Raw genomic sequence first — 20,885 nt, 5'->3', positions numbered from 1 at the left:
TCTTTGTGTCCGTGTGTCCAAATCGATTGATGGAGTTGAAATTGTTGTATCTAACCTGTGTATTAATTTGGACAAGAGATAAGTTCTTTATTGTTTCAAAAAGGAGGACACTCTCGACCTCTACATTGATCGATGGAGTTGGAACTTACGGAGCCAACCGAGCATATCTCACCTATCTTGCTCGTCTTCAAAATTGAAATTGTCTTGTTGCTGGTGTGTGTGGCCAGTTGTTTGGCATACGCCAAAGTGTGCTTTGTGTGGCTTAAGTGGTGCCGGCTCCATTTGTGGTATGATGTGGCGAGTCGAAGTTACTTGCTCGATGAGAAGTAGTGACGATGATGTTCACAGGCAACCAGCTTGTGAAGTGTGTTTTGGTAGTCAGGTCGGTCAAGGGTGCCTAGTGTGCTTGGGTGTGTTATTATAACGGTTTTTGCCAAGTTTCTGTTAATTAACTGGTGATTCTCTCCTTAATTAAAAGGTGAGGTATTTATGCTCCCATTTCAGATGTTCAATTTTATTTTTCCGTGTCTATTAATTAATAGATCCCTTTGTTTTGTGCGTCATACGTTTCGCTCGAGACCGAAGGCGGGGACGGCATGAGGAGCGCCGACCATGGCGAGATAGAGCTGTGTACGAGCGGGAGTGGGCGATAGCCAGCTGGAGCGAGTAAGAAACTTAACAGGGGGTCGAGGGTGGGGGTGGAGGGTGTCGCGGAGTTGTTAATCAGGGCGAGACTTAGAAGGATGGTCGGGGTAGTGGCCAGCACAACGGTGGTAGGAGGTCAAAGGGGAGGGCAGGGCGGCAAGGTGGCAGCAGCCGCCAGTCGCCGGGGGCGGAGGTAGGCGGTTAGGGCTGGGTCAGCCATCGGCTACGTGACGAAGAAGAGGGAGGTGAAGATAAACAATGCACAATCTGTTTTCGGATGAAGATCTAACGGTCCTGAACAAAAGCGGCTGATGCAAACAAAATATTATGGTGCATGATGTATAGGCGCTCCTTTATTTTTCAGAAGTTGAATACAGTCATCTCATCACACACAAAGGCCATTGTGTTTGGTCAAGACGTAGCTAAGGTTTGATCGAGCACGACATCATTCCTTTGATTGATGTGTAATAGCCTGGTTCGTGTTTGTGCTTGTGCTCGTGGTCTTGTGACGCTAGCTGCCATTGCTTCCCTCAGTCAAGAGCCTAGAAATGGAATTTTATAATATAATAAAGCTTTGATGTGACATGTGACGCTGCTGCCAGTTGAGACCTATCGCTCTATCACCCAACCATGGTTCCTGTAATCGTGTTCGTGCTCATGCTCGTGTTCGTGTTCGTGCTCATTTGGACCGGGGTAGAAATTTCCTGTCTGAATCTGAATAAAGAAGAAAGGGATGGCCTGGAGCTTCGCAGCTGACTCTTAACATGGATTCGTGTTTTTCGATTTCGTGCTCGTGTTCCCGGCCCCGTCTCCCCGTCCACCCCCTCGTCTATAAAGAGCCACCCCCCGTCCGCCATTTTCGCCACGCTCTGAAGCTCCAAATTAACAGTTCTCCCCTCTACACGCTGCCAGCAGACAACTCACAAAGTCGCAGATCGTAGCTAGGCCGCCATGGATGTGGAGAGCAATGCGAGGGCCATAGCGGAGGCCGGCCGCGACTGCACCAAGCTTCCGCTGGCGCTGATCCCTGGAGGCGTTTGCCAGGCCGCGGCGGCGCTGCGGTTGTTCATCTTCAAGAAGCCCGACGGTATGTTCCTGCACCATGGTAAGGTGGCCTTCTACCTGTACTACGCCTTGCTGACGGCCGTGGCGCTCTTCGGCTTCGTCGAGGCGTCGCTGGGCTTTTGGGTGGCACGCGACCTGCACGACCATCGCCGGCAGGCTTACGGGAGGGTGGCCATGGTGGTTTCCGTCCTCTTCCTCGTCCTCGTTGGTGGCCTCGGTGGTTTTGCCATGCCAAAGTACTAGCAGCCATGAGCCTAGCTATGATCACGGTGCTTTCCCTGTATTTGGAAATATTAGAAGAAGCTCATGCAGTAAGTTTGTCCATCGATCCGCATACGAATACTGTTGATCTAGCGGATTATGTCATGTTATCTTTTTTTGTTGTTGCAAGGATGTAATGTTATCTTCTTTTTGTTTTTCTGCGGGGATGTAATGCAATCTTTGTTTACATTATTATATGCTCTGTAATTTTATTATGAGAGTTTTTACCAAGGTTTGTACTTTTATACTGTCCTGATACAAACTGTAATCACTGTAAATTCCATGGCCTGTAATAAGTCGGCTGAATTTTGTTGTACTTTGATCCACTTCTTTTCGAATTTTTGATCCACTCTGTTTGAAATGGAAAAGGGGGGAGGCCAGTTGAATAAAACGGAAGGATTGTGGCAGTTGTATGGTGGATGGATATTTGCAATAGAAAAAAAAATAGAGAATGCTGAATGCATACGCGTGAACTGAATTTTGAGTGTCACGGTCGTTCCTCTTCAGAGCAAGCAGTTCGCGACACAAGTCTGCGTTCCCTGAAAAAAAAAATGTTCCGCCAGTAGCCTAGCGGCCCAGCCCACATACACACTTTGCGGCCCACCACCACCTATAGCTTGCTTAAGAGAGATCCCCCGGCCTTGTTCCCTGAAAACTGCTCTCCCATTCGGCACTCCACACCTCCCACCGTTGACCATCGCCCGAGAAGAGGCGGCTCTGATGGAGGAAGAAGCTCTGAGGGAGGCCATGGAAGACGCCTTTCTGGAGGGCGCGGCCCAATGGCGAGCGGACACCATCCTCCAGACCCTGCAGATGGACAAGCTGGACGCGTGGATCCGCCAAGAGGGGCTTGGCGGTGACATCGAGGCGCTCAAATCTGAGATCGATGAAGTCATGGCGACGGTCTCTTATGTCAAAGGGAGGGCGGTAGGCAACAGGAGGCTGGCTAGGTCTCTCGCCGCGATCAAGCAGAAGCTCTTCGACGCCGATGACGCGGTCGACGAGCTCGACTACTACAGACTTCAACAGCAGGTCGAACTCGAAGGAGGTAATTTGATTCACAGAAATGGTTTCTATTTCAAATTCCAGTAAAATTAGAATTTGATTCATTCCAGTAATGCCATGAAAAAGATCCAAGTAAACTCTCTAGCTATGCCGCATTTGTTCTGCAATTTCGAATTTTTACATGCCGACAATCTGGGCCCGCTTGTAAGCCTGTGGTGCCGCGTGAATTCGCTACGACCACATCACGTCATCACCTCTATCGCGACGAGTCTTTCTCCTGCGTGCCGAGGAAGGAGGGCACCGCTGCCGCCCCTCGTCGAGAATGGCGCATGGCATCCCCTCCTCCCTTGTCCCTTGTCACGGCCTCGGTAGCCATTAGGTGGAACCATAGTTGTCATGTTTCCGGTACGGTGGGAACGAGGAACGGGAACGGGGGACGAGAGTCGGGGGCTAGAAAAAATAGGGTACAGTGGGGGTATACATCTCTAGAACGATTTTTCTAAAACGAAAACGTGATCCAATCAATTCCGGTACGATGAATCCGGTACGGTACCATGGAACGAGGAACGTGAATCTTTACGGGTGCGGGGAGCAACTGGCTGGGAGGGACCGAGGGAGTACTTATACAGGGAACTGGCTACATCGTCGATTCATGAAGACTAAAATATATCATCTCCTTCCCAATGAAAAAATTATTAGGAGCCTTAGAGTAATTGGAGAGCAGAACAAGGAATTATTTAGGGGAGTGGAAAAGAACGGGGCAGAAATTAAAACGAGGAGTTCATGATTGATATGGTTGACCTTTTGGTTACTCGATCGATTCAAGAACCAAGATTGTCGAGTCGCCGAACCTGAATCGACGATCTGGCTGCGGAAACACCGAATCCGCATCGAATCTTACCGAATCGAGCCTCGTTCCCGAATCTGATTCCGGGTCGATGAATCCAGATCGAGGGACGGCCCATCGTTCCCCGTTTCCGGCTACTATGGGTGGAACCACGGCGAAAGTACCCTGCTTGCGAGCTCATATACACCTTCAATTAACAGTAAGTTCGAAAGTAGTGGCGGAGCCAGGATTGATGCAAACCCCGGGCCTAATTTTTTTCCAGCAACATGGAAACTTTCCATAGCATATAAAAACTACAAAAGTTCTTCACCGCCGTAAAAGATACCGCATATGAAAAGCTCACAGACCCAATTGCACTAGAATATCAACTCAATGTATAACAATCCAACAAAATAGACACTCCTGTTATGACTTATGGGACCGATAAAAAACAGTTTCTTCATCGTCTATTTTTTCTAAAACATGAAATCGAATTGATATAAAAATGCATCAATTTAAGATCAATCAATACATATACACAGTAAATTTCAATGCAATTTATGTTCGATATAGGCACGCAAAACCTACCAATGTTGGAGAATGGAGTGCCCGGCGGCTGCAGCAGCAACACAGGGGCCAGGGGACGGGGCTTAGACCGGGGAGGCTAGCAGTAGGCGTGGAATCATGTGCGCATTGTGGATGCAGGGACAGGCGCCCCGGCAGCATCGCAACAGTACGACGTTTTGGGCCAGGACTATAGAAGAGGGCATGCAGCGCCAAGGAGGGGGCAGGGGTAGTCGAGATCGTGAGGAAGACAGCGGACAGCAGCGCCGAGCAGGGCAAGCGGCGGTGCGTGCGCGTGATCTGTCTCTAGGTCGGCAATTTGGGCGATTGGAAGGGATAGAGCTTTCGTACAAGGCTTCAGGCTTTGTGTGTGCCCAGGCTGTGCTGGGCTGCGCCCCAGGCCCAGTACGAAATATGCATAGGTATAGGGCTAAACCATTCCTCACGCCCCGGGCCTGGGCCCTGGGTGCCCGGGGCCTGGCTCCGCCCCTGTTCGAAAGTAATTAGTAAAAAAATCAGAAAAATCTGAATTTTTTGGGGTACAAACATTGACTAATTATCAACATGCGTGCAAATTTTCATGAAGAAACAACATTCCAAAAATGCTTCCTTAAAAGTACAAAATCAATGCTCCAAAATACTTTAAAAAACAGACTTTTTGGAGCATCAATTTTGTTTTTTCACGGACGCATTCTGGAATGTTGTTTCTTCATGAAAATTTGCACCCATGTTTTGAATTCTTCAATGTTTGTTCCTAACAAATTTCAGATTCTTTTAATCTATTTTATTATTCTTTTTTACTGTTCATGAGGGACCATGTGAGCTCGTGAGCAGAAACTCCATGCCGCCACTTCATTTTGCCATGTGCTACTTGCGTCTTGAGCCACTGTCAGAGTTTATTCTTTTGATGTTCATCTTGAAAACTGGTACATACGAAATTATATTGAGACATAGCAAAAAAAGTATTATTATTATGTACAATCACAATTTTTTTGAAGGAAATTGGGAGGGGAAACCCGGCCCCTACCTACAGTTTTTTATTTTTAAAAACATAAGCAAAACGCTTATGCATGCAATTTATTTCGGGCCATCAAGACTCATGTAAAAAGAAAACATTAATGTGTACGTGTGTGTGTGTGGGGGGGGGGGGGGGGTGGGGGGCATATCTTGTCTCCGCCATTTTAGTTTCCCAATTTATGTGGTAATGTTATGCACTTTTTTTCTTCAATATTTTTTAACAAAGGAGAAGGTTAAATATAATCTTTTTTTTACCAAACAGGACATCTTTTATTTCAGTATCAATATATTGTGTCTCATTTTAATCATTTTTTTATTTCAATGTAATTTACGAATAGATTAATTATGATCGACACAGCGTTATTTGTCGACATTGTCTTGCTGCCGGGACGAACATGCTTCCTCAATGATGGCACCTCGATGTCCCTGTCATTGCCACCGATCATTGTGATAGTGGTCAATTGTTGCGGGGCCTGGGGGCGGTTGTGGAGGAGGCACACGATGACATGCGAGGAGGGTTAAAGTGGGTTAATTCCCTAAAGCGGCCAGTTTTTTGGGAGTTAGACATTTATTAGGATCGACTAGAGTTGCCCTTAGAATTGAAAAAAATTGGGCTATCGAGCGCAAGCTTTAGACGTGGTTGATCACATCAATCATCAAATTATCTTTGTTTCAGTCACCACTCACCAACACCTTGTCCATCTCCCAGCAGGCCAATACCCGCTGCTGTCTTCATCCAACGCGCACAACCGCTTCGCCTCTGACGGTGTTATCCAGTCTTGCACCGCAGCCACAGTGACTAACACCGGTTAGCCGCCGAAGGACCTCACCTTGATAATATCGTTTTTCTGGTCTAGCAGGACCATGCTAACAGCCCTCTTCTTTTGGCGCAGTTACTTTGCATGAGCCCGAAGGCATGCATGAAGCAGCACGAGTCGATCATGGCACATCGAGGGGCGATGGTGATATTATACCGCCGAGAACAGGTCGTGGCAAAAAAAGATCCCCGCATTGGGTTGATTTTGACGAGATATATGACACTGATGGAAAAACCGTGGGGGCGGAATGTAGACACTGTAAAAAGAAACTTAAATACGACGGTAAACAAGGGCCAAGAGTCTTGATGACTCACTCCAATAGTGCCAAGTGTAAGAATACGCGAGAAGCACGTCCCCAGCCGCCAAGCCATTCAAGGTACGGTTTCAAACTCAAAAAACGACGTACATTTCTTCATTTCTACAAATTGCAACGACACACATCTTATTCTACATCTTTGCGAAGAGATGTGCAGCTGGACTTTTATTTGTTACGAAGGGAAATTGCATTTGAATTGCTTTAGGACATAGTTTACGTCATGAAAGCTGAATGTTATACACTTGGTTCATCTTATTCTTTGAAAGTGCTCACAACTTAACACGCATATGCTTAACAATCCCTTGCCTTTTTTCTTCTCACAGCATGGATGATGCTACTGAAAATGCTACCCCCGTTGCTGTAAGTAATTCACCCAGCATACCAAGGATGGGAACGAATCCAGAGCCAACACAAATCACCGCAGCTGTTGCTCACCCTTGGAATAAAGACGAAATTTCCAGTAAGATACAGAAAATAACTCATCAGTTGCAAGGCATCCGAGGGGATGTGACAAAGGATCTCAACATGTTTGGGTCACACTCTGGTGCAAGTTCAGTTCTCCATCAAAGTACAGCCTCAGATCCATGCCGAAGAACATCAAGTCTTCTTCAAGGCAAAGTGTATGGGAGAGACAAAGAGAAGAGCTCCATCATAAAGTTGATGACAACTGGTAAATCTGACAGTGTAACTGTTCTGCCTATTGTAGGCATTGGAGGTACTGGGAAGACAGCTCTCGCGCAATTTGTATATAATGATCCGAAAGTGCAAGACCATTTTGACCACAGCATATGGGTTTGGGTGTCTAACAACTTTGATGAAATGGTACTGACGAGAGAGATATTAGATATTGTCCCTCGAGAAAAACACGAAGGGTTATGCAGCCTTGACAAACTTCAGCAGGTCTTGAAAACTCATATTGAATCAAAGAGGGTTCTACTTATTTTAGACGATGTCTGGGATGACAAGAACATTCGCAGATTGGACCTAATACTTGCTCCTTTCAAGTCAGACAATCCAAATGGCAACGTGATCCTTGTGACAACTAGAAATCTCTCTGTTGCAAAAAGGATAGGAATGACTGAACCAGTTGTGTTAGGTGCGCTGGAAGATGACGAATTGTGGTTATTGCTCAAAGCACGAGCATTTGGTAAAGAGAACTATGAAGAGCATGGAAATCTAACGATCATTGGACAGGAAATAGCAGGCAAGCTAAAGGGTAACCCATTAGCAGCAGTAACTGCAGGGGAACTATTAAGAGTTGATCTTACTGTTGATCACTGGAATAAAATTCTCAAGGACGAAGATTGGAAATTGTTGGGGCTCAGTGGAGGCATCATGGCTTCTTTGAAGCGTAGCTATGATCAGTTGCCGTACCATCTACACCAATGCTTCTCGTATTGTTCTATATTCCCCGACAGTTATAAGTTTCTTGGTGAGGAGTTGGTCCGTATTTGGATTTCACAAGGATTTGTCCAACAGAGCCATCCAAGTAAGAAATTAGAGGAGATAGGAATGGACTATTTGGCAGATTTGGTGAACATGGGCTATTTTCAGCAAGTTGGAAGAGAAATTTCATATGTTTTGTGTGGTCTTATGCATGATTTTGCAAGGATGGTTTCAAAAACTGACTGTGCAATTATAGATGGTCTACAGTGCAATGATATATTGCTAACTGTACAACATTTGTCAATAGTATGGAGCACATATCCGTATTGGAACACATCTCAGATTAACAAGTTTATAGAAAATTTGAGAAATACAATTGCACCAGTAGTTACAAAACTGAGGTCGTTGGTGTTTATCGGGCACTACAAGTCTTCTTTCTTCCAGTCCTTCCAAGACATATTCCGGAAGGCTCCTAATTTACGTCTGCTGCAAATATCTGCAACCTTTGCAGATTTTAATTCCCTCATGTGCAGTTCTGTTAATCCTACTCATCTTCGCTATCTAAAACTGACGGCCAATGAGGCGAGGGGGGGTTTGCCTCAGGTTTTGAGCAATTTTTGTCACCTTCAAGTATTAGATGTCGGCTCAAGCACTCGTCTTGATGTACCTGATGGCATGAATAATCTTGTCAGTTTGCGGCATCTTGTTGCAACTTCCATTGATAGAATTGGCAAATTGACCTCACTTCAGACACTAAACAATTTCAGCGTACAAGATTCCAATGGCTTTCAGATTATAGAACTTCAATGCATGAACGATCTTGTCCAACTTGGGGTTTCTCAACTTCAAAATGTTAAGACTCAGGAGGAGGCTTGTGGAGCAGGACTGCTTGACAAATGGCACTTAGAAAAGCTGCACTTGTCCTGGGAGGATATCAACCTGAATATTTTAGATGTTGAGAACGTCACGTGCTCTGAACCTTCTACCAGCATAGAAACAGAGGAGTGCTTGCAAAAAGAGGTGCTTGAGGGTCTTCAACCACATGAAAACCTAAAGCATCTTCAGATATTTGGATACAATGGTGCCACCTCTCCATCTTGGCTATCTGGATACAGATGCAATATCTCTGTTACCTCCTTACAGACTCTGCATTTGGAGAACTGTAGAAAATGGCGGATACTTCCATCTCTGCAATTGCTTCCCCTTCTTAGAAAATTAAAGTTAAGCGGCATGCCAAAAGTAGTAAAAATATCAGTTCCTTCGTTAGAGGAGCTGGTGTTAGTTAAGATGAAAAAGCTGGAGACATGCTCCTGCACTTATATGAGGGGGTTGAACTCCTGTTTAAGGGTTCTGAAAATTAAGAATTGCACTTCATTGAAGGTGTTTGATCTGTTTGGGGACGGCCATAAATTTAAAACTGAGAAGAAGTCATGGTTGCCACGTATTTGGGAACTTGTTATCCACAACTGTCCTCTTTTGCTGGTACCACACCCTTTACCATCTTCAAGTATTGTTTCTAGAATTTCCATGAGGGGAGTTTCGAATTTTCCAAGTATAGAGGCATCGTCCTTTGGAAGTTTAATCATCGGCAAGGATCCTGGTAGATCTGATTATTATGAACATGAATATGATTCTAACAAGGATCGTTTTGAGGTGCTTTCTGATGAGCCGTTGGTGTTAGATGGAAAGATTTTGGCATTCCATAATCTAAGTTTCCTGACAGAGTTGATAATAGGTTACTGCAGAAATCTAATGTTTATTTCATTAGAAGGATTAAGTCAACTTGTATCCTTAAAGACACTGAGAATAGTGTATTGTCCAGGGATTTCCAGTTTCGATGTTCCACCAGAGCATGCCCGTGAAGATTTGACAGCTGCAAAATACAATGCCATCCCATCTCTTAAACATATAATGATCCGGTCATGCGGCATAGCATGGGAGTGGCTATCATTGATTGTGCAATATGCGCCAGCACTAACGGAATTGGATGTACAGAACTGCCCAGAATTGGAATCTTTACAGCTGAACTCCTGCACGGCACTGCAAAAGTTGAAGGTATGTACATGTGAATCGCTTGGCACACTAGATGTCTTGCAATCCCGTTCCCTCTGCATTATGGAAGTAAGGGGCGCCCCAAATTTGAAATCTCTACGGCTGCACTCCTGCACGGCACTGCTAATGTTGGATATTCGGAGCTGCACATCACTCTCTACACTGGAGGGCTTTCAATCCCTTGGCAGCCTCATGTATTTGTATCTACGGGAATGCCCTTGCTTGCATTCATGTTTGGAGGGTTTGCCAGTGCAGGACTACGAATTATGCCCTCAACTGAAATATCTTTCTATTAGTGACTTCTCTTTCCTTGCCACGTCTTTCTGCAAGCAACTCACATCACTCCAGAGCTTACTTATTAGTGGTTTTGAAAAAGAAACACCAGCAGAAGGACTAACAGATGAGGAAGAGACAGGGCTTCTGCTCCTCAGTTCCCTTACAGAGCTCCAATTTATGTGTTACAAATATCTCAAAGATCTTCCTGCAGGCCTGTACAGACTTCGCTCCCTCCAGGTGTTGGATATTTCATTTTGTCCGAGCATCTCAGGATTGCCGGACCTCCCGCCTTTTCTAGAGGAGTTGAAAGTCTTCCGGGGCAGTGAGGAGCTGAAACGTCAATCCAAATCGCTAGTGTCAAGCAAGTTAAAGGTCAAAATTGACGACCAATATGTGAGCTGATTACTCGTGGCTTGTTATGCACACATGCACAACAGATACAGTTGTAAACTTGTACTGCTTTTGAGGTATACTTCTACCATAGATCGTGTTATGTACAGACGTGCTATTTTTTTTTTGTATATAAGTATAGAAAACTGACCTTATGCCAGTTCCTCGACAGGTTTGTTTTCACTTCAGAACCTCATCCTCTTGTGATTTGTTTTGCTGCCATATCAACAGGTAACCAGTCTGTTTAGCTGTTTGATATTCATTGAGTCTTGTGAACTGACAAAGATTATTATTTTTCTTTTCCTTGACATCTGAAGGAACTCCAAGACACAATTTCCAGGATGTGTTGTGCTGTTCATCACAAGTTGGCCACAAGAAGCTTATTCAAAACTTCCTTGATACACTAGCCAGAAATACTCTGCAGCTACAGTAATGCACTTTGTATTTCGGAACTCCACCTCTTAGCCAGCATATGTTGCTCCATCAGAATTCAGGGCGCGTCGGCAGACACTGATTTGCTCATAGATTTGAATATGCGACCTTGCTGGGTTTGGCTACAAATTTTTTTTCATTGTAATATGTACGTTCCAAGGAATTCGTTTTGTTTTGTGGTTTCTTTTGTGATGCCACAAGACCAACGTGTTGTGCTTCAGACAGTGCGTGGTTATTCAGCCAGTTTTGCTCCAGAGCTATAGAGGAACTAAATCTTGTTGAATCGACACGATTCTGAATTGAGTCGTTCGCTCCTTTGCGCCTTTGTTACAGGCTGAAGGCGACTTTGCGTCTCCAAGTTCCACCCTTTGGTTTCAGTTCATGATAGTAGGTCATGTTATTTCCAGAGTTTAGATAATGCAGTTCAATTTTTTCCATCCAGAGAGTTAGTCAGTTGCACTTTAATGCAGTTCTGGACATGACGCAGATTATGTCCAGAGTTTGCTTACCTTCTGTGTATATGGATTCCATCCAGAGAGTTGTCAGTCGCACTTTGTGCAGCTCGGACCCTCCGAGCGAGTTGTTTGGTGGATCCAGGATGCTACATATGCTATTCACGTTTGGTACCAGTGATATTTCTCCGATACCTCCGACTCCGTGTCATTCAAAATTCCGTTCGGGCACAGAGTGAGTTGCATCCGGACGCCCCGAGAGAAATCCAGTACAGGATTACAGTATAGTTGGAACTTGGAACCATTTCAGACACTTCCCGGTGTTTCAAAGAAAAAAAATAGACCAATAGGGAATAGCCTCGTGGCATTTTTATTGAGAAGAAACAACCCAGCCATAGGCAGCATTTGTTAACTGATGTCTTATTAAGAAGAAACGCACCCTGCGGGCTCGAGTCATCGTATTTGTTAACTGATGTCTTATTGATGTATTTTGTGGCATGTTTGCGTTAAGGCATAGGCAGCATTCAGTTTTTTTCATTCAGTAGAGTAATATCTCGGGTTATTACATCTGCACTCTTTGCTCGTATGGTTCACATGGCCTTTCTGTGCAGTTGAATCATACATGTTTTGACTTCACAGATACCTGGAAAGTGCGTCTTTATCGCGGCTGCACGATAAAGCTACACATACTTACTTTTGTTTTATCTTTCTACCTTGGCAGGCTACATGCACAGGCCCTTACCCTGGCTGCCTTGGGCTGTTCTGCACTGGTGGAGTAGTACTAAGATCATCAGTCAGGTTCAGGATCAAAAGTTCTTTCCATCCGACAGAAACCCCCAAAAATACATAGGATACACTGTAGAAGCGGCAGCAACTTATAGGCACCCACATCAGCTGATTAGGAATTTCTTGATGTTATTTTCTGAGCAAACAATGAGGCATCCTGTGCGCCGTTATCGAAATTCTTCAGGCTCCCTGTTTTCTGTATAAGCTACTGAACCAGCATTCAGATGCAGCCATATGCAGATGCGTGGTAACGGAAATATGTACTTTCCTTAACCACACATGAAAGTAATGAATGAAATGTTTCCCTCTTACCACTGATGAAGTAAGTAAACTACCAAGAAAATTCCATATTACATGCCTCCTAATTAAGTTGATGTGCAGAAGCTTCTGCTCAAGACAGTAAAATTTCATTTCCTGCTTTGGACGCCCCCTTCCATTGGATCCACAGCCCCATATGATGAGATTCCTTCCTCTGTTTGAAATATATAGTACTGGGAGGCATTAATTAATCACGTGCTAATATGCTGCTGTGGAGATGATGGGTGAAACATCAGTGTTGCTTCCTGCACTGGGTGCCTTCTGGTGGATCTGGTGGCCGGTTAGTTTATGGTCTCCTATTGGGTGATTAGTTCATACTTTCCCGAGTTGCATTGTTTAGTCTGGACTTTGGACTAAACCTAAGCTAGCTGCATGGCCCGTGCCAGGCTCATGAATCTTTGAGTGTGCTGTAAGATACCTCTTTCTTCGAATCTGAATTTCTGGAGCTGGCAACTTGCAAGATGCCACACATACACATGACAAGCGTTAAGTTTTTTTATTTTTTGGCTGGACATAAGGGTGTGAAAGAAACACCAGTTTCAGCAACAAACAAAAAATTATGAGTTACTCCTTCTGCTTTCAATTAATTGACGCTGCTTTAGTACAACTTTGGGGGGAGTATTATTAAGTAATGAGCATGACTGGACTCATCAGAGCCTTAGGTTAGCAGAAAAAAAGAAAGAGAAGGAAAAGAACGTCATGCGCAGATCTGATGTAGATGTGTCTTCATCTTCTTGGATTATCACAGAAAGATTTCTTTACTGCAAACATGGCCAGGCGTTTTCATGGCCTTCCTGAAGATCGGTGGTGTCGCTTCGATCATGGCCAAGAAGATGTCACTTGATTTTGCATTGGGGTGTTGGTTGTGCTTGCTAAACGCTTGGCATCCAACCCAGGTGGCTGCCCTTGTCCAGACAGCATGAGCCACATCGCACTGCCAAAATAGATGGGCAGAGGATTCCAGGTTTCGAAGGCAGCATTGGCAGAAATAATGGTTTGGTCATCCGCGTCTCTGTAAGCGATCATTGCACCATAGCCGGTTTTGGAGGAGGAGCCAGACGAACACTTTTATGCGGCCCGGTGCCCAAGCGTGTCTGTAAGTAACGAGCATGACTGGACTGATGAAAGCCTTAGGTTAGCAGAAAAAAGGAAGGCAGGGAAAAGAATGCCATACACAAATCTGATGAAGGCGTGTCTCTCATCTTCTTGGATTATCACAGCAAGATTTCTTTACTGCAAATATGGCATGGCGTTGACCTCGACTGTGATCACCATCTAGGAACTTGGGAGATCTCTGAGTAATCGAATCTCCTCGAAACCACCACACCGTTTTATACAATACAAAGTCTTCGTAGCTTCTTCAGCGGCCCTCATAGGAAGTCTTGTACACTCCGGACAAGGGAGTATAGCACCGACTGCTTCAGACACTCCGGTTTAATCTAATGCAGCGTGATCAGGAGTGGTAATGAATCACAAATCAGGAAATAATTGAGGGGCATACATGGCCTCGAGCAGGTCACCCGTAACGACCTACTAACCCCCCTTGTCTCTTCCTCAACTTGCCCACGCCTTTCCTTGGCGCAGTGTGGTCTAATCATGAAGCAAAACCGCACAAGGCCACGCATGCTATGCCAATCCAAGCTAGCAGCTACTGCTACAAAAATACAGAAGAAGAAACAATAAACAATGTGAACTGACACCATCACAAAATGACCACTTCCTTTCCCTGAAATAAAAAAAAAACATGAAAACGAAGGATCTTTCCAAGTTTGAAAGTTACAAGTCTTTCCCAGCTTGGAATGACACCCGCTGTCGGTTCCGCAATCATCGGTCAGTTAGGCATCTTGCAGCAGCTAGCTAGCCGGGCATTGGTCAAAGCTGAACCAAAGTTCTGAAGAAAATGATACTTCCTCCTGCTACCAAGCCTGAAAGTGATATGCACCATGCGAGCCCGCTCTGATTCCAGCGAACCGGGGATCCACACGCCATTGTTCAGCTCCTGATACCTCGCTCTCGGTCAAGCTGTGCACGCAACCTGGGCCGAACCTCCGATGAAAGATCCAGCGCAAGAGGTTGGGCAGGTCCAGGACCGGAGGAGGAGGAGGACACTGCACCTAACGGACATGGCCAAACCAGTGGTCATATGAAAGCAAAACACATGACACATGAGGTTGGTTGTGCGCGCGTGATCTGCCCATGGCTCGGCTTCTTTACACCCTGGGTCTACCAGAAAGGAGTTGTACAAGTAGTCAAGTACAATACGATCTGGGCTGTTCAAGTCCTCATGTCGATGTTGGTGGCACCGGCTTTCGGCTTTCTGGCCTTGGCGTAGCTGTTTATGGGCAGACACTGTGTTGAAGAACAGGTTAACTTGTCTGTCGGTTTGTTTACCATGGCAGGGTTCTTTTTTGTAGGATTCATATAGCCATGGCATTGCGATCCTTTGTTTTTAAAGTCCTACCAATCAAAGAGCCACGTAAAAAGGGCTAAGATGAACAGTAAATTAGCAGACTTCATTTTTTATAAAAAATTATACATGTTCCCATCGTCTAACTGCATGCAAAATTTCGTGAGCAGTGTCATATTTTGTGATGTGAGAAAAGAATTGTACTCCGAATATCATGTGTGCCCGGGCTCCGTTTTCAAGATCAGTAGATCCGTTTTCAAGATCAGTAGAAAGAGTCAAGACTCCAGAATACTTTTGATAGTTGAGCACTGAGATTTGCGGCTTGAGTCCGGTCGTTATCCGGTAAGTACTTCATAAACCAACCGCCTAATCATCCCTAACCAGCTCTATTTTTCAGTAATGATGCTCGTTTTGAGGTGATGAGCCGCTCTCTGTTCCGTTCACCGAAACATTTTTCTGGCCATGGGGCCTGTTTTGTCTTGCCTCCCCCTGCAAGTTGGGCGTACGCAGCACTCATCGACAGATCGAGTCGCCGTCGTGTCGACCTAATTTCGGTTGCCGAATTTTCTTGACAGATGTGAAGAAGAGACCGACCTCTCACAGAAAAATTGTTCTACTTCAGTCCGGATTAATTAGGGCATCTCCAACTTTGACCGTAAATTTGCTCCGCTCGTGGACACTAATGTCGAAGCCGGCCATCCAACGCCCTTCACATACATTTTAACTACCGTTTGAACTAACCAGATGAAATTCATGCAAACACATCGGATTTCATATAAATTGAACGAGATTCATTCCATTTTGGTATATGTTGACATCGAGGTATACGTCGGTATTTCGATTTTCATGGTTAAGACAGTGGCGGAGAACATCATAGTGGCTGAGGTCTAAGGCCTTGTAATGGTAGGTCGAGTCTTCGTGGCAATGGGGACTTTGCTTGGTGTGTAACACTCATGATGCGGTTATATCTCTCATGTGTTGGAGCATGACTTAGAGACATAACTGCATAGTAGGCATATCGCAAGAGGGATAATTTTTACACATCCCATATACTGAATATGAAAGGGATAAAGAGTTGGCTTACAATCGTCACTTCACACAATACATAAATACAACATTACATCCAGAATACAATCAAGGTCCGACTACGGAACCAAATAAAGAAAGACAACCCCTAATGCAAAAGATCCCCGATCGCCCCGACTGGGCTCCACTACTGATCAACTGGCAACGAAACAACACAACGAACACGCTCTTCTTCGAGCTCCTCCTTAAGCTCGGTTGCGTCACCTGCACGGTATCATCGGCACCTGCAACTGGTTTTGAAAGTAATCTGTGAGTCACGGAGACTCAGCAATCTCACACCCTCGCGATCAAGACTATTTAAGTTTATGGGTAGGAAAAAGGTAATGAGGTGGAGCTGCAGCAAGCACTAGCATATATGGTGGCTAACTTACGCAAATAAGAGCGAGAAGAGAAGCAAAGCACGGTCGTGAACTAGAAGTGATCAAGAAGTTATGCTGAAACTACTTATGTTCAAGCATAACTCCAACACCGTGTTCACTTCCCGGACCCCACCGAGAAGAGACCATCACGGCTACACACGCGGTTGATGCATTTTAAATAAGTTAAGTGTCAAGTTTTCTACAACCGGACATTAACAAATTCCCATCTGCCCATAACCGCGGGCACGGCTTTCGAAAGTTCAAAACCCTGCTGGGGTGTCCCAACTTAGCCCATCACAAGCTCTCACGGTCAGCGAAGGATATTCCTTCTAGCGGGAAGACCCGATCAGTCTCGGAATCTCGATTACAAGACATTTCGACAATGGTAAAACAAGACCAGCAAAGCCACCTGATGTGCCGACAAATCCTGATAGGAGTCGCATGTATCTCGTTCTCAGGGCAACACCGGATGAGACTAGCTATGAGTAAAACCAAACCTCAAATTTCTCCGAGGTGGCCCCGCAGGCAGCTCGGTTCAGACCAACACTCAGAGGAGCACTGGCCCGGGGGGGTTAAAATAAGATGACCCTTGAGTCTGCAGAACCCAAGGGAAGGTATATGGTGGTAGGTAGGCAAATGGTAAAACCAAGGTCAGGCCTTGCTGGAGGAGTTTTATTCAAAGAGAACTGTCAAGGGGTTCCCATAACACCCAACCGCGTAAGGAACGCAAAATCAAGGAACATAACACCGGTATGACAGAAACTAGGGCGGCAAGAGTGGAACAAAACACCAGGCATAAGGCCGAGCCTTCCACCCTTTACCAAGTATATAGATGCATTGATTAAATAAGAGATATTGTGATATCCCAACAAATATCCATGTTCCAAAAGGAACAAACTCCAATCTTCACCTGCAACTAGCAACGCTATAAGAGGGGCTGAGCAAAGCGGTAACATAGCCAAACAACGGTTTGCTAGGACAAGGTGGGTTAGAGGCTTGACATGGCAATATGGGAGGCATGATATATCAAGTGGTAGGTATCGCGGCGTAGGAATAGCAATAGAGCGAGCAACTAGCAAGCAAAGATAGAAGTGATTTTGAGGGTATGGTCATCTTGCCTGCAAAGTTCTCCGAGAAGACGAAAGCTTGATCCTCGTAAATGAACTCAACGGGTTCCTCGAACACGAACTCGTCTCCCGGCTCTACCCAAGGAAAGAACACAAGCAAAGGAAACCACAATCAACCACGGTGCAATGCGCAAGCAACATGATGAAAAGCATGACATGATATGTGGGATGTAATTGTTGGGGAACGTAGCAGAAATTCAAAATTTTCTACGCATCACCAAGATCAATCTATGGAGTAATCTAGCAACGAGGGGAAGGAGAGTGCATCTACATACCCTTGTAGATCGCTAAGCGGAAGCGTTCAAGTGAACAGGGTTGATGGAGTCGTACTCGTCGTGATCCAAATCACCGATGATCCTAGTGCCGAACGGACGGCACCTTCGTGTTCAACACACGTACAGCCCGGTGACGTCTCCTACGCCTTGATCCAGCAAGGGGAGAAGGAGAGGTTGGGGAAGACTCCATCCAGCAGCAACACGACGGCGTGGTGGTGGTGGAGGAGCGCGGGACTCCAGCAGGGCTTCGCCAAGCACTACGAGAGACGAGGAGGAAGAGAGGTAGGACTGCACCAAGAGGGAGAGGATCTCGTGTGTATGGCAGCCCAAAACCTCAAGTATATATAGGGGAGGGGAGGGGCTGCGCCCCCACCTAGGTTTCCACCCCTAGGGGTGGCGGCCAGCCCTAGATCCCATCTAGGGGGGGCGGCCAAGGGGGGAGAGACGGGGGCGCACCACTAGGTGGGCCTTAGGCCCATCTGAGCCTAGGGTTTCCCCCTTTTTCCTTCTCTCTTCACCTTGGGCCCTGGTGGGGGGGCGCACCAGCCCACCTGGGGCTGGTCCCCTCCCACACTTGGCCCATGCAGCCCTCCGGGGCTGGTGGCCCCACTTGGTGGACCACCGGGACCCTCCCGGTGGTCCCGGTACATTACCGATAAAACCCGAAACTTTTCCGACGACCAAAACAAGACTTCCCATATATAAATCTTTACCTCCGGACCATTTAGGAACTCCTCGTGACGTCCGGGATCTCATTCGGGACTCTGAACAACATTCGGCAACCACGTATATCTATTCCCTATAACCCTAGCGTCATCGAACCTTAAATGTGTAGACCCTACGGGTTCGGGAACCATGCAGACATGACCGAGACAACTCTCCGGTCAATAACCAACAGCGGGATCTGGATACCCATGTTGGCTCCCACATGTTCCACGATGATCTCATCGGATGAACCACGATGTCAAGGATTCAATCAATCCCGTATACAATTCCCTTTGTCTTAGCGGTACGATACTTGCCCGAGATTCGATCGTCGGTATCCCGATACCTTGTTCAATCTCGTTACTGGCAAGTCTCTTTACTCGTTCCGTAACACATCATCCCGTGATCAACTCCTTGGTCACATTGTTCACATTATGATGATGTCCTACCGAGTGGGCCCAGAGATACCTCTCCGTTACACGGAGTGACAGATCCCAGTCTCGATTCGTGCCAACCCAACAGACACTTTCGGAGATACCTGTAGTGTACCTTTATAGCCACACAGTTATGTTGTGACGTTTGGCACACCCAAAGCACTCCTACGGTATCCGGGAGTTGCACAATCTCATGGTCTAAGGAAATGATACTTGACATTAGAAAAGCTTTAGCATACGAACTACACGATCTTGCGCTAGGCTTAGGATTGGGTCTTGTCCATCACATCATTCTCCTAATGATGTGATCCCATTATCAACGACATCCAATGTCCATGGTTAGGAAACCGTAACCATCTATTGATCAACGAGCTAGTCAACTAGAGGCTTACTAGGGACATGTTGTTGTCTATGTATCCACACATGTATCTGAGTTTCCTATCAATACAATTCCAGCATGGATAATAAACGATTATCATGAACAAGGAAATATAATAATAACCAATTTATTATTGCCTATAGGGCATATTTCCAACAGTCTCCCACTTGCACTAGAGTCAATAATCTAGTTCACATCGCCATGTGATTAACACTCACAGGTCACATCGCCATGTGACCAACATCCAAAGAGTTTACTAGAGTCACTAATCTAGTTCACATCACTATGTGATTAATACTCAATGAGTTCTGGGTTTGATCATGTTATGCTTGTGAGAGAGGTTGTAGTCAACGGGTCTTGCCATATTCAGATCCCTATGTACTTCACAAAACTTTATGTCATATCGTAGATGCTGCTACCACGTTCCACTTGGAGCTATTCCAAATTGTTGCTCCATTATACGTATCCGGTATCTCTACCCAGAGCTATCCGGATAGGTGTTAAGCTTGCATCGACGTAACTCTTTACATCGAACTCTTTATCACCTCCATAACCGAGAAACATTTCCGTATTCCTCTATGGATAATTTTGACCGCTATCTGGTGATCTACTCCTAGATCACCTTTGTACCCTCTTGCCAGACATGTGGCAAGGCACACATCAGGTGCGGTACTTCAGCATGGCATACCGTATAGAGCCTATGACAAAAGCATAGGGGACGACCTTCGTCCTTTCTCTTTCTTATGTCGTGGTCAAGCTTTGAGTCTTACTCAACTTCACACCTTACAACTCAGGTAAGAACCCCTTCTTTGAATGATCTATTTTGAACTCTTTCAAAAACATGTCAAGGTGTGCGTTCTTTGAAAGTATCATCAGGCGTCTTGATCTATTTCTATAGATCTTGATGCCCAATATGTAAGCAGCTTTATCCAGGTCTTCCTTTGAAAATCACTCTTCAAACAACCGTTTATGCTTTCCAGAAATTCTACATTATTTCAGATCAACAATATGTCATCCACATATACTTATCAAAAATATTGTAGTGCTCCCACTCACTTTCTTGTAAATACAAGTTTCTAGCAAACATTGTATAAACCTAAAAGCTTTGATCACTCCATCAAAACATATATTCCAATTCCGAGATGCTTGCTCTAGTCCATAGAAGGATTGCTGGAGCCAACATACCTTTTAGCATCCTTAGGATCGACAAAACCTTTTATTGTATCACATACAACTTTTCTTACGAAAACTGGTAAGAAAACTTGTTTTGACATCCATCTGTAAGATTTCATAATCGAAAAATACAGCTAATGCTATCATGATTCCGACGGACTTAAGCATCGCTACGGGTGAGAAATTCTCATCGTAGTCAACTCCTTGAACTTGTGAAAAGACTCTTTCCCACAAGTCGAGCTTCATAGATGGCAACATTACCGCCCACGCCCGTCTTCTTCTTAAAGATCCATTTATCTCAATGGCTTGCCGATCATTGGGCAAGTCCACC

General features: G+C 45.4%; 1 protein-coding gene across 5 annotated transcripts; it reads left to right on the top strand.

Moving 5' to 3' along the window:
• Positions 1–2,637: 2,637 nt before the first annotated feature.
• On the top strand, positions 2,638–11,638 carry LOC125535699 (disease resistance protein RGA2). Of its 5 annotated transcripts, XM_087543168.1 has the most exons (7): positions 2,638–3,019; positions 6,093–6,191; positions 6,277–6,577; positions 6,841–9,958; positions 10,443–10,698; positions 10,794–10,852; positions 10,939–11,638. In XM_087543168.1, the coding sequence occupies exons 1-5, from the start codon at positions 2,692–2,694 to the stop codon at positions 10,527–10,529; spliced, it is 3,933 nt and encodes a 1,310-aa protein (XP_087399294.1). In that variant the 5' UTR covers positions 2,638–2,691; the 3' UTR covers positions 10,530–10,698; positions 10,794–10,852; positions 10,939–11,638. The 5 variants fall into 5 exon arrangements, with proteins under 5 accessions (XP_087399294.1, XP_087399291.1, XP_087399290.1 ...); XM_087543165.1 differs by having other exon boundaries at positions 6,096–6,191; positions 6,841–10,698; positions 10,783–10,852; XM_087543164.1 differs by having other exon boundaries at positions 6,841–10,698.
• The last annotated feature ends 9,247 nt before the right edge of the window (positions 11,639–20,885 follow it).

Source organism: Triticum urartu, chromosome 2A, assembly GCF_056163025.1.
Source record: "Triticum urartu cultivar PI428250 chromosome 2A, HENAU_Tu73, whole genome shotgun sequence".
Lineage (NCBI taxonomy): Eukaryota > Viridiplantae > Streptophyta > Magnoliopsida > Poales > Poaceae > Triticum > Triticum urartu.
Note: the sequence above shows the minus strand (reverse complement) of the source record. Positions and strands in the feature narration are given on the sequence as shown.

Coding starts and splice junctions, on each gene's coding strand:
- LOC125535699 (XM_087543164.1), top strand. CDS start 2,692: ATGGAGGAAGAAGCTCTGAGGGAGGCCATGGAAGACGCCTTTCTGGAG. Junction 3,020..6,092: donor GCAGGTCGAACTCGAAGGAG/GTAATTTGATTC, acceptor TCCATCTCCCAG/CAGGCCAATACCCGCTGCTG. Junction 6,578..6,840: donor CAGCCGCCAAGCCATTCAAG/GTACGGTTTCAA, acceptor TTCTTCTCACAG/CATGGATGATGCTACTGAAA.